General features: G+C 44.2%; 1 protein-coding gene across 2 annotated transcripts; it reads right to left on the bottom strand.

Annotated features, from left to right (window-relative positions):
• Nucleotides 1-6,544: 6,544 nt before the first annotated feature.
• On the bottom strand, nt 6,545-13,408 carry GCM2 (glial cells missing transcription factor 2). 2 transcript variants are annotated; one of them, XM_079299611.1, is made up of 5 exons: nt 12,964-13,408; nt 11,481-11,733; nt 11,014-11,126; nt 9,588-9,713; nt 6,545-9,374 (listed from the first exon to the last, which is right to left on the bottom strand). In XM_079299611.1, exons 1-5 carry the CDS (start codon nt 13,003-13,005, stop codon nt 8,508-8,510), a joined length of 1,401 nt encoding a protein of 466 aa, XP_079155737.1. In that variant the 5' UTR covers nt 13,006-13,408; the 3' UTR covers nt 6,545-8,507. The 2 variants fall into 2 exon arrangements, with proteins under 2 accessions (XP_079155737.1, XP_079155736.1); XM_079299610.1 differs by lacking the exon at nt 12,964-13,408 and having other exon boundaries at nt 7,343-9,374; nt 11,481-11,796.
• Between the last annotated feature and the right edge of the window lie 864 nt (nt 13,409-14,272).

The following is a 14,272-nucleotide window of genomic DNA, read 5'->3' as shown; positions in this document are numbered from 1 at the left end:
GCCCGTCACCGGGGCGACGGGCGCGGGGCCGGGCCGGGCTGGGGCGGGCCTGCCGCCAGCACCGCCCTCGGGCCGCGGCACGGCCGCCGGGAGCCCCGGGGAGCGGCGGATAAAGAGCGCCGTGCGGAGGGAACACCGCCCTGCCGGGCAGGGAGCGGCGCGCAGCGGGAGCGGCCATGGCGGCCAGAGCCGCCTCACCCTGGGGGCGGCCCCGTGGTACGCGACATCGTCCTTAGACGCAGTTATTACAATTATTATTTTATTATAATAATATGTTTAATTATATTTTAGAATTACTGCTAGTAGTAATGATATACTCAATGTATATTTGGTGCTCTGGTGAGACTCCCCCTGCAGTACTGTGTCCAGCTCTGGGGTCCCCAGCGCAGGAAGCACATGGACCTGTGGGATGCTCCAAAGGCTGGAGCACCTCTCCTATGAACACAGGTATCCTGGTTTGAAGGACAGGTGTCTGCCAATAAGGGCAGAAGCTTCTCTTTGAAATGGAGAATGTAAACCCCCTCCCTCCAAATTACAATTTTGAAATTAAGGGGCTCTCAGGCAAAGATATGGGAATTAAGAATAACAGTTCTTTGCTAAGAAAATTGAAATAGAAATACAGTATTACAAAGAACAATCCCAACCCTGACAGAGTCAGAGTACAGCCTGACACCTGTCAGTCAGGGTGTTGGTAGCAGTCCCATTAAATGGTGGCTGCATCCTCCTGCAGTGGCAGATGTGGTTGAGCTGGAGCAGTGCTCCTGTAGAAGGTGCAGTTTTCCTCTGAAGGTCCAAGAGATGATGTGGAAAGGTCCAGCTTTCCTCTGGAATCCAGTGGAAAGAAGGTAACTTGCTGTCCAAAATCTCAGTTTTTCTCTAGGTAGGAAAGGCTTGGCTCCTCCCCCTGGCTGGAGTATCTCCAGTGGGATGATGTAATTTTATCAGTCATGCAGTGGGACTCAATGGGCCAGCAGCAGATGAATCTTCCTGGAGGGAGGATGGGTTGTGGAAAAGATAAAGATGATTGCCTCACCTGGTTTTAAAGATGGCCCATTAGCAGATGGTATGTGCCACGGAGATAAGGAATCACTACCCCACTGGCTTCAACAGATGGTGATAGAAAACACCTTTCTGGCCACATCAACACAACAGGCTGGGAGAGTTGGAGCTATTCAGCCGGGAGAAGGCTCCAGGCTGACCTTAGAGCTGCCTTCCAGTACCTAAAGGCAGCTTTCAGGAGAGATGGATAGAGTCTATTTACAAGAGCATGGACAAAGGGAAACGGCTTCATTGAAAGAGATTAGTTATTAGGACAAAAATCTTTACTGTGATGCTGGTGAGGCACACAAACATGTTGCCCAGACAAGCTGTGGATGCTGCATTCCTGGAGGTGTTCAAAGCCACATTGTATTGGACTCTGAGCATCCTGCTCTAGTGGAAGGTGTCCCTGCTCATGGCAAAGGGGTTGGAACTAGACAATCTTCAAGGTCCCCTTCCAATCCAAACCATTCTATGCTCATATGAAAACAAAGCTACCAGCTAAGCCACAGTGTACTTAGGATTTGTACAGAAATTCCCACCTGTAATATTCCCAGTCACAGTGAAACCTGAGGGTTTTTTCCCCCTAGCATTTTTAAAAATTATTTATTGTAAATTTATTAAAATGCATGTTGCTAATACTGATGCAGGGGGGAGACTTTGAGTGCTCTATGCATTCTAAAATGTATGTATTTCTATTACAAAAATAATAATGAATTTTCTCCTTGGTCCTTTGCAATCTTGCATTTCTCCATGGGGTACAGAAGGCACTTTTGATAAAAATGGCAGATGTGTCTGGTGCAGAGATGCTTTTGGCAGGAAAGTCTCATTTTAATCTTCAATTCTCAACATTAGCTTGAGCTTCCTATTTCGTAATATTTTTGAGAGTGAGGGGCAAGAAAAGGAAGAGATCATTTCAACACATTAACTACTAGAAACCCCGTGGAGGAAAATTGTTCTAGAAATTCAGATTTCTATCTGCTGGCAGCTTGGGCTTGCTGAGCAAAAATGGGAAGCTGTCTTCATTTTACCTTTTATTCTCTCTCCTCCCTGCTCCTCATTAATTGGTGGTAACTTTGTGTTTAAGAACTGTTGACAGATTAATTGATTCTACTTCAAGTCAACTGGGTGGAACGTGGGGCTATGGGAATCGGTTTTCTGGAATTCAAAGGATTTGAACCACTTGCACATAGCTTGCTGAAATGAAAGTACAAGAAAACAACATTATATTTTCTGAAACAAAATATGCCTGTTTCCTTTACTAAAATCAAACATCAGAGGTGACTGCCAGGTAAAATAAAGTTCAAAGGTGAGACTTGGACATGAGAAGGAAAAAAGTGCCATAAACCATCCAGCAGAATTAAGGCAGAGATTCAGCGAGTGCTGACTGTATGTAGCAAAGAATTTAACCATGCATTAACCTCTAAGAATAGGTTTGATCTCTACTATCTGGATACGTCCCTACTGTATATGTGAGAAAATACCTCTCCACTGTCAGTGGAAATGATGCAGCAGTTACCCTTTCATGTTCCCTCCCTGCTCTCATGTCCCTTCCTCTCTCTGAGTTTAGCCATGTCCCATGACTGTCCTTTCCCAGTGATGGGCTCCCTCCCCTTCCTCTGCTGCTGCCGCCACTCAGTTTCATAAGATCACAGAATGATTTGGGCTGGAAGGAATCTTAAATATCATCTAGTTCCAACCTCCCTGACAAGGGACACCTTCCATTAGACCAGATGTCTCAGAGCCTGATCCAAACCTGGCCTTGAACACTTCCAGGGCATCCATAGGTTTTCCAGGCAACCTGTTCCAGTGCCTCACAATCCTCATCGTAAAGAATTTCTGCCTAACAGCTAATCTAAACCCACCCTGTCTCACAGTACAGCCATTCCCCCATGTCTTATCCCTACATGGTCATGTAAAAAGTCCTTCTCCAGCTCTCCTGCAGGCCCCCATTAGGTATTGGAGGGGTACTACAAGCTCAGAACCATTTTTTCTCTAGGCTGAACAACCCCAGCTCTCTCAGCCTGCTTTCATAGGAGGGATGCTCCAGCCCTTTGAGCATCTTGGTGGCCTTCTCTGGACTTGCTCCATCAGGTCCAGGTGTTTCTTATGTGGGGGAGCTCGAAGCTGGATGCAGCACTGCAGGTGGGCAGAGGGGCAGAATAACCTCTCCCAGCCTGCTGGCCACACTGCTGTGGATGCAGCCCAGGACACATTTGGCTTTCTGGGCTGCAGGCACACACTGCTGGGTCATGCTGAGCAATCAACAGCCCCAAGTCCTTCTCCTCAGGGCTGCTCTCAATCCATTCTCCCCAGCCTGTATTTGTGCTTGGCATTGCCCTGACCTAAATGCAAGACTTTGCCCTTGGTGTTGTTGAACTTCATTAGGATAACACAGGTCCCCTCCCCAGCCTGTCCAGGTACCTCTGGATGCCATTCCTTCCCCCCAGCATGCTGACAGCCCCACACAGCTCAATGTCATCATTAGCCACACTGAGGGTGGATTCAAACCCACTGTCCATGTTGCTGAACAAGATGAAAATGCTTTTGGTTGCCTGTGGGGCATTTCCTGTCTAATTACAATCACTTATAAGAGATCTGGCACAAGAAAGGGGTTTATGTTTAAATAATTTCTGTATTAGTTTTGCACAAGAGAAACATTGAAGTCTAAACTCTGTTACCAGGACCATGTGTCTTGTCAATTGTTGGTACTTTTTGTAATGATCCCCAACATTTCACACACTTGAAGACAAAAGGCTGTAGACAGGACTTGCAAGTGTTTGAGCCAGACTGTGACATGGTGTGGAGGTGGAGTACAAGCACTGCAAGCCAGTCACTTAACACTTCATTTTATCATAAAAACAGGAGGGAGATGCTGCCCTGTGCTCTTGCTATGAACCAAGAAGCTGAAGGAAAGGCAACAGGATGGAACAAAGAGACCCAGGATGTTTGTGAGCCCTGCTAAAGCACCTCTGAGAACATCCTTATGCACCTGCTTCCCTGCTTATTTTACAAAACAACACTAGCAGACCCACTGGTAATTTTCTGTTGAAAGAACCTCCTTTGGTTCTGGTCCTTAAAGGTGTTGATGCTATGCTCAAGTGCCAGCCAAAATACCTGAAACTACCTCCCAAACACCATCACAAGTGCCAGCATGCATGTTGAAGCTTATAGGGATTGTGTAAACTTCTTTTTTCTGTTTGTTTCAATAAGGATGAGCCAAATTAGCAATGTTTCTCTGTGGTACTTACTTGCACCTGTGTCATCTCATTGATCTTCGTGTCTTGTGTGGACTCTTGCAAGCCTGGAGAGGTGCTGTGTTGAAAAGCACTCTCCATTTTGCACAATCCCAGGTGTAGCACTACATAAATACTATCTGGTTCACCTTCCCTTTGCTTGTGAGTAACAGACAGATACTTAACTTTAGATGGCTAGAACACCAAAGGCAGTAATCCAGGCATGGATAACTATTGTACACCACTCTTGTTATTTCTCAGGAAGAGGGATTTTTACTGGCTTGGACTAACTTTTTGCTGTATGTGTTGGGACGAACACTCCAACACAAAAGGCCTCAGTTATCCCCTTTCTGTCTGCATGTGACTTTTACTGATAAGGGTGGGAATGACATGAACTTTCCTAAATGTACCCCTAGAGTTGCACTGTGCATCCTGTTAAATGATGTCTCTCAGGAAACATGATCTACTTTGGCGAAAGCTATCTCAGTTGTATTGGATAGCTTTCCCCCAAAAACACACTAAAAAAACCCCAAGAAATCCCAGAAAATCCCCAGAAAGGAAAAAGTCTCAAATCATATTCAGCTCTGTTACACTGCTGGTTTCCACTCATGGAATTCAGAGAAAAGCTTGTCTCTATCTTTAAAGTGATGGTTTGTTCCCCCAAATAAGAGATCAACTACTTCAGGCCCAATAAGTACAAAACAGCCAAGTTCCTGCATGCCTTGTTTGTAGCATTTAGCACATTTGAAAAGCCCAGAGATGACCTGGTTCCAGAAGAGGAGCAAGGGCTAAGTAAATTGCTTGGACTCTCACAGGAGGTCATGGAGCAGGACAGTGTGCCAGGCTCTGTCTCCCTCCACGAGGAGATGTGACCATAAAGGGATGCCCACAGGGATTTGAATCTGTCAGCTGTGTGACACATGGCTGCATTTCATGGGGACACAATTGAAAAACATTGTCACAGGGCCTCTTGTCTCTGGGTAGCTTCCATCCAACACTTGGGCTTTTAACCTTTGCTGTTGTGAGGCTGCTGTTTTGGTACAAAGGGCATCCTCAGCACGGGCACAGATGGTGCTTTACCTCAGTAGGGCCCTTGTTACCCATTTGAAGCCAGAGCCAGAGGGGACTGAGCCTTGAAAGCACCTTCTCCTCTGCTCCCTCCGTGACTTTGCCATAGCAGCTGGAGTTTGTTAGATGAAGATGTCTGTCAGAGTGGAGCATACAGGCTGGTGAAGGGCTGTTCTCAGGTGCTCAGTGCAGGACCAGAAACCACACTTGAAAGGGACTCTTAATGGAAGAGAAGGTGATTACTCAGGGACCATCTTGCTTCAGGATGCTGCTTTGCCTGAGGAACATGCTTTTAAAGTCAATGCTGCAGCTGTATAAACCTACAATGAGGCTTTCAATTTCAGCTTGCTGTTGTTGTTACAGAAGCTCCCATTGCCTTTACATTTATGTATTTTGAAGAGAAAGACTGTCTACAGCTTTAGACTTTTTTCCATCTGATTTTTTATCTGTAAAAGGTAACATATAGCTAATCTCATCCCAGACACTGGTACATGAGAAGAATCAAGGTGAAGAAAGACTGTAATAACCTTTAGAGTGGTTTTATTTGTTGTACTGCTCAGATGATGCAGCAAGGTAATCACCACCATAGCTTTCCACTGTGCTTAAACAGCTGTCATGTTTATTATAAATAAATCCACACCCTAAAAGTAGCATCTTAACACAATTGGCTGCATTTGCTTTACTAGTGGACAAAGTTCTGCTTTTAAGGCTATATTTAATTGGATAGCATAATAATTTAGGCATCCAACTACAGTGACAAGTTTTATACCAGTAATGTAAACAGCATGTAACCCCCACAGCTTGACTGTTTTAATAGCGTGTAGTAATTTAATAACTTGTGCTTTAGTTGTGGTTGGCTAACTCCTCTAAAATCACTATAAAATAGAGCCATTTACAGCTTTAATATTTCCCTTGATTTTTCCCTCTGGAGTGAATCTTTCCAGCTTTTTTTAGTCATTTTGTTTGGCCTTATTCCCCTCTCATACTTTTTTTCCTTTCAAACTTATAAGGCTGTAAGCCTTGATTTTTATTATACATGTCAAATCCTCAATATGATTTGGCATACAGATGAGAAATCCCAGTTCAGTAAGCAGGCATAGTGTTATATATTCCTAAACTCTAAAATTTTGCATCACTCTTTCTGGGTAATGACTCACAAAGCATCTTTTTCTTTTTTTTTTTTTTTTTCCTTTTCTTTTTTAAAGGTTAATATGTGGGCTAATTATCAAATTGATGTTGTTCACCTGAATTTCTTCTTGTCAGTAATTTAAAACACTTGGTAGAAGAATTGCCATAAGAATTTAACAAAAGCTAAGGAAGATATACAGCAAGTACACCAGAACTAAAAGACCAGGTAAACTTGCTGTAGGTAAATTAATTTAGTCTTTTTGTGAATTCCATCTTGTCTGGCTTTAATTTTTAAGATGCTGAACAATCCACTGCTGGAACAGGATGCTATTTATTAAATTCCTGTGGGGTTCAGTTTCGCATCTCTGACTAAATACATTATTTTCCATAAAAATATAAAAAAAGAAAATATACTAAATCAGAAAGAACTATTTTTAAATCTCAGATATTTGTATGCTGTGCTTTGAAAATGCAATTTGTTAACCAGTTTAAGGGTGGCTTCAGTGCACAAAACCTTAAAATTCTAATTAGCCAAGTGATCCCATTACTTTACATGGTGCCTGGTGGTTTCACATTTATTGAAAGACTATGGTAGCATGCTACTTCTCAAATCATAGCAAAAATATACATAAAACAGAGATTTAAAAAAAAAAAAAAAGTGTTCAAAAAGTTAAAGATACTTGGTAACTTAATAATAATGCTAACAAAAGAAATTTTTTGACTCTGATCAATGCCCTGTGTCTACTTAGCTCACTTGCTTGGAACACACATTTTGGCAGAGGGTTCTACTCCCCAGTACTAAGCAGCTTTCAAAATATCTTTAGGTTTTAAACCAGCATTGCTCTGTTTTTTCTTCTTCCAGATAAATTAAGAATTAGTTGGTTTAGGGATGCATTTGAGAATGTATTTCCTTGTGTTTTCTTTGGAGATTTTGTTTTGTAACCTCTCTGTTGGCTGGTTTTTTTTTGTTTTTTTGTTTTTTTTTTTTAATTTCTGAAGTAATGCTATCACGGGGAGCTATGATTACAGATAGAAAAATCACTAGGAGTCCCTTGGGAGAGGGAGAAGGACTTGCAGGTCTGGAGATGGAGTGCAGAGAGACAATCAGGAAAGGTTCATTCAACACTGACCTATACTGAACAGCTGGGATATTGCATTCTTAGATAGGACAAGTTGTATTCATGGGTAAAGAGAATTCTGCACCAATAACCAATTGGTCTGACCAGCCTGTCAGGCTCCTTTAAGCACAAACCAGTTTCACTGCATATGGTTTTCAGGACCACACAAGTTACCTCTGGCACCCTTGTGATGCTGAGCAGGCTTGGTGGGGCTGCCAGAGCCTTCCTGCCTCCAGGCTGAGTGTTACAGGGCATCAGTTCCTGCTGTGGCTGTGCTGGGATGTCCTTCTTACATGGAAAGGCTGGGTAGTCACTACTCTTGATACAGAGGATCAAAAAGCAACATGAATTTAGCATTTAGGCTTCAGGTTTTTCATTTCTCATTTCAAAAAAACTTAGCTGATCTTTCCAGTCATCAAAAGGATCATGGCCGGTGAATTATTCTGCAAATTGTCTTACTTTCACATTTCTTTTATTTCTTTCTTTCTCTGCCATTTCCTTCAGTTGACTATAATTTATAGCCATCTTCCTGCATTTTTTTTCCCATTACCTGATTAGTCTTTTCTTACATTTCTCTCAAAGCTTGAGGCATCTGGCAGGAGTTGTAGATATAAGTGGATTAGACTTGCTGTTAAAGGAGGCTGTTGACTTCAGAGCAGTGCCTTCATATTACCTTCTCTCAGGTGTGTTTTGGGCTCAGTGCCTTGTGCCATTTTAGAGATTGTGCGGGGTTTCTTTGAAATTAGATGCAAGGTATAATCCACTCAGCACACAGCTCCAGAAAGGTGCTTTTGAGAAAAAGCTGTCTTGATGTTGTTTCCTTACATGCCCTCAAATCCCAAACCACTTGGCTTAGCGCTCACCTGGTCAGCACAATAATCTCCCATCTGCAGGTATTTATCCTTTAGGCACTGTTTGGTCAATATTCAGTGCTCTCAAACCTTAGGGCCTGGCCTTCATGCTCAGCAAAGCTGCTCCCCAGAGGGAGCCCATACCGATAGCTCTCCACGCTCTCGGCTGGTTTGGATTTTGTGGGGATGGAGTCGTGCTGGTAGAGCAACGCTGACTTTATCATCCCAAAGTCTTCCTGAATCTTCATCCCCGAGTAGATGGCTCCCGAGACGTTTTCCGCCAGGTGGGCGTAGCTCTGGAGGCTCTTCAGGTCGCAGAGGCCGTCGCCGTGTCTCGGCGCGGGCGGCTTGTAGGCCTGGTAGGACACCTTGGTGGTGGTGGTGATGACGGTCTGCAGCGGCGCGGGGCTGGGGCTGTACCTGCAGGGATGGTCCCCGCTGCAGTAAGGGCGGGCAGCGCTGCTGGCCGTCTGCCCGCGGTCACCCCGCTCCCCGCCGCTTCTCCCCCACGCTGCCGTCAGTCCCTGGGGCCGGCCGGGGTTATCAAAGCTCGTGTCGTGGGCGGTCATGGCGTTGTAGTGAGATCCACTCAGTCTGAGGGGGTCTGCATCCATGGCAGGACTGGTCACATCTTTGTAAAATGTTGGGTAGGGGCTCGAGCTTATGAAAGCAGGAACTCCAAACTCGTAACTGCACGGCATGGGCATGTAGATCCTTGGGTTTGGGCATTTGGGGTATGGGGACAGCTGGTCCTCTTGGAAGCTGGCTGTGTCATACGGTGCCTTGTAGAGGTCTGAGTTCTGCAGCGAAGGGTAGGACTGGGCTGGAATCGAAAAGCTGGTGTCTGTGAAGATACCAACTCTTTCTGGGTCATCCACGCAGTGGAAGTTCTGTAGATTATTGGTGTAACTGCTGCTGTCATGGTACCTTCCTGCCTGACAAAGAGAAGTAACCTTTAAAATGCAGGAATCAATACTGCCCACACACATACCTGTGCTATTGCTAGTTTCAGCCCCAAATTAACAGATGTAGCATGATGTAAAGCTTTGTTTTGCCCTGAGATTCCCAGTGTGTTCTTATCACACCTTTTTAATTGATAAAGTCTTCATCTATGTCACCTTTTTATTTCACTAATGCGCTTTACTTACCTCTGAGTTTAGAGATCTCTTTTTTTGGGAATGGTGATAAGAGGACATTTGTTTCTTAATTGCACTCCTTCTTGCTTCTGCCTCCAGTTTACTCTCTGGCCGGGGGTGGTCATGGACTCCTTTAGCCTAAATCAGAATTAAATGAGAATTAGATGTGAACCTGGAAGGGGGTAAGATAAGAGAAAATGCTCTAAATAGTATGAGAGGTAGTCACAGCGTGATCTGCGGTTTGGCATGAGAAAAAAGGAAGGAGAAACTAAACAAGGACAAATTTATTATGACAATAAATAAATGGAATAAATCATTATTTGGATGTAGATAGAAGGAAAAAGTCAGTGAGAACTGCAGAGCTGATGAAGGAGCAAAAATGTTACCTAAGTTTGTGACATTAAGGAGTAGATAATTAAAACCAAGTGGAAAAAAAGCAGGCTTTAAAGAGGTTTCATGCCACAGGATAACAAATATTCTCTTAAAGCAATAGACCTTCTTGAAGCAAACTGAAAATTATATCCTGGAAAACCATCTGAAGGTTTATTGAAACATCTGTGGGTATGCAGATCTAGGCAACCAAAGTTACACTGATATATGGTGAAATCATGGACACTACATTTCCTTACTCATTTGTCTGCAAAAATCTGCATATAGTCCCTAATACAAATAGGAAGTTAAAAAATTGCTTTTTAAACACTGTAATTTCTCAAGCAGAAATTAATGTCTAAGCAAGGATTTATCAACTTGATAAGAGAACACTTGAATAACATAGGAGGGAATCTGGCAATACAGCCAGTTTTCTTCCATTTACTGATTGGAGAACAGAATTCACAGGGGAAAAAAGTATCTGGGAAAAAATGTAATCTCACAGAACAGAAACTTTTTGTTTACTTTTTGTTGCAATGTTATAATAAAAAATCAAGATGAAATTCCAGATTTAAGCTAAGATTCTTCTTTTTTTCTGTCAAGATTTTAAATTCTTTAAAATTCAAAGGCTAGTTTCATATGAAGTAGAATTTTCATGTTTCAACTCACATAAGTTAAGTGTTTTCCTATTTATTTTAGTAGGAAATAAATTTGTAAATAAATGTTGGAGAGATTCAGTTGTCATATGCACCAGGGTGCAAGACAACTTTTTGTGCTCTGTAAACAGGAGAATTTTAGCCATCAATGATACTGTAGTTAAAACTGAATATTGCCAACGCTTAAGTACTGCTTTTAAAGAGACAGACAAGTGTTAATGTTTTATTTGTTCTTATCATGTTCATACTAAAGAGAAATTCAGTCATGGACTAGACCTCCATCATGCTCATCATGGTCTGTGTAACATAAAAAAGGGAGGAGAAGGAGGAAGAAGTCTCTCTCTTTACAGATGTTATTTTATATACAGGTAAAATTTATATAGTGTGCACAAATACATACTGCTGCTTTCTACCTGGAAAAATATTGCTTTGCCATCAAGCCTCCAGAAGTTTGTGACCGGATAGCCGCTGTGTCCTCGGCAAGGAATCAACTCGAGGGCAGAGTTACAGTTGGGGCAGGCTTTCTCTGTGAACAGACAGAAGCTACTGAAAGGATTGGTTAAGGATCAGGATGCTGCCTGAGAGTAAACAGAGCTCAAGAGTAACATGATCAGACTTGTCCAAAATTCACGTTAAAATGTATTATTCAAGGAAATGCAGCATAGACTACCAAGTATAGCTAAATGATGCGAGCTAGAACTGCCCACTAGTTATAAATGCTAGTAATTTAGAGGATTTACATCCATATCCCCTTAAGCATTTGCGAGCAGACATTGATGACATTTGGAGTCAGTCAGTCATTGCATTTATGGACGCAAGTAAGAGAGACCCGAGTTTGGAAATGAAGCCCCGATGAAAGAAGCGGGTCCCTGGGTCTCACTCTGCTGCTTCTGCCGAGCCTTGTCGCAGATGGCGGGGCGCAGCTGCAGCCTGGCGCCGCCGGGCAGGGCGCAGCTCCGGGCGCACACCACCACGCCCAGGCAGGACTTCTTGAGGATCTGGCAGTTGTGGTTGTTGGTGTTGCGCATGGCCCAGCCGCTGAGGTGCCGCTGCGCGTTCTTCTCCTCGCTCGAGTAGATGAGCCGCACGTAGCCATCGGGCCACTCCTGGAAGGCGTCGAAGTGCTTGGGCTCCTGCGGCAGGGCAGGGCAGCAAGGAGAGCAAGAGAACGTCATTAGCATACTGGTATTTTTGCCTTGTTATAAAATGCATGAGAGGGGGGAAAAAAAAAAAATGCTTTTTCTATGACCAGCCAAGCAGCAGAAAAAGAAATATTGAAAGAATAGCTTGTTCAGAAGCACTCTCTAAAATGGCTAGGGCAGTCCGCGATTCCGTATCTGAAAAGAAAGACGGGATCCTCTCCTCTTTTGCATCGTGATCCTTTGTAGCACTGTCTGCTGGCCTTTTATAGTGAAGTTACTAGTTATAGGATATCAGCCTTATTCCCAGAATTTACTGACTAGTCCACTATCAGTGTGGTGAGACAGGACACAAACCATCCTGTTCATGGCCGCTATTAAGCTCTCCTTGTTGTGGGACCATGCACCTACAGGCACGAAACTAGAAATTTTAGTTACAGAATGGCTTCTTAAAGTGTATATGCTATGATTAGAATAAGGCTTTTCCCAAAAAATAGAGATTAAAAGATTTGTCATTACAAACGTACTTTCACTGTATGTATAGTGCCACAAGCAAAGAGTTTTTCAACAAACAACATTCATTTTGCATTCCATGGCTTCCTGTAGTTCCTTACTCAAATGTAGTTACCAGAACTGTGAAAGAAGATTTTAAACTGCAAATATATATAATGCAATACATATTTAACATATGTATGTACGACAAGTAAGAGCAATCCCAGCAAACAAGGAAACTACCAGCATTTACAGCATTAAGACATAACAGCATAGGCTCTGTAAACTTAAATAAACTCTTAGAAGAAAAATGTTGCAAATTACAAAACGCATTTGAAACTCACAACTCGACTAGAGGGGAGTGCTCATTGTCCTTAAAGTGTTGCATCAATAAACAAAAAAAAAAAATTAGATAACTTGGATCATAGTAGTAAACAGTAAATTCAAGCTCCTATTCAACATTTCCTGAAGAAGGAAGAGGAGGAGGGAGAAGGAAACTGTCCGAATTGAGACACAGGTTGTTTTAGGAATTCATATCCAGCTAGGCAAAGCTGTGTATCATATCCATACTTTTAATACAAGTCACTTTATAAAGACTACAAAACGAAAACAAAAAAGTGAAAAGGCGCAAGAAAACTAAAAGCAAAGCTTTGCTAAGGATGAAGTTCGTTCCGCTGTTCCCAGCTCCTCGTTGGAGCTGGACGGAGACTTTCCCCAGCACCTCCCCCTTACCTGCGGCAGCTTGGGGTCGTTAATGTCCCAGGTGAGCTTCATGGCAGAGAGTGGCCGTGGGCGGCGGGTCTCGCTTTTTTATGCCCTTGGGGCGTCGCTCAGATGCGGGGGAAGCTCTCAGCCGGTCCCGTAGGCGGGTCAGCAGCATCACCGAGCCCCACCGCGGCTGGGCAAGAGCTGCTCTCCCCCTCCACGCCACGGGGGGTTTCGCTATCCTCCCCCGAAGGTGTATGATGGGGGCTAGACACAGGGGTTGTGCACGAATCCATCCCCCAGCACCGGGGGCTGTCACTCCTGCAGATTTGAACAGGGTTTGGAAGTGTAACCCGGCTCCCGTGGTCGGCCGAGATGATGGCAGGGTTGATGTGGAGCTGGGGCACCTGTCTCTGTCCCACCTCACTGCTCCTGATCTTGGGTTTTGAGCATGGCTCGGAGCTTCCCGCAGCCTGGAAAGCCTCCGGGGAGAGGCAAAGATGCTGAATGACCTTGGGATATAAACGAAATCGGCGTTATTTGGCAGGTTTCCCCTTCGCGCTGTGCTCTATAGCACCTGGTTTAAAGCGTAAAGTTGGTGCTGTTGTATTGATAGGCACATTTTAACTTATTGAACAGTTACAAGTTTTTTGTTACCTTTTCCTTTTCGAAAGAAATAGCCGATGAGATCTGAAGTCTGGAGGGTATTTTTGGTTGGTTTGGTTTTCGTGAGTTTTTTCTTCTTTTTCTTTGGTTTATTTATTTATTTATTTATGGTGTGAAAAACAGAAAGAAAAAAAAATATCCACAACAGCGTAGAGACCGAGCCGTTGTACCCCGAGCGCTGCAATCACCCTTTAAACGATCCCACCTGTTCGCAATGATTTTTCTCCGTCGCTTCCATCCTCTCTGGTCCAAAATTTACTGAACTTTACCCTCAGCTGAGCATAATAAAGCCCACCTGGCAGCAGCACACGGCGGCTGTGGTATCTCTCGGCCCCAGGAAGGCTCCGGGCTGCTCCTTTGCACGCCTGGGCTCTGCCGGGGCTCTGTCCGTGCCGCAGCGCCGGTGCCCGGCTGCGGAGAGCCCGTCCCAGGCACTGCTTAGAGCTGGTTTTTCTCCTTTTTGCCTCGCACTGCTGAGCTACAGTGAGGGTCTGCTGAGAAAAGAGAGCGCTCGGAGCTGTGGGAACGGCTGGCGAGGGTCTCCCTCCACCCTAGGCGCGGGTGTGTCCAGTAGCGGTTCGCGGCGTGAAGCAGCTCCCGCTCCTTCTGCCCCGTGCCATGGCCCAGGTGAGCAGGAAACATGTTTGAGTTTGTTTTGGTTAGGTTTTCT

This window comes from Erithacus rubecula, assembly GCF_903797595.1.
Source record: "Erithacus rubecula genome assembly, chromosome: 3".
In the NCBI taxonomy this organism is placed as follows: domain Eukaryota; kingdom Metazoa; phylum Chordata; class Aves; order Passeriformes; family Muscicapidae; genus Erithacus; species Erithacus rubecula.
Note: the sequence above shows the minus strand (reverse complement) of the source record. Positions and strands in the feature narration are given on the sequence as shown.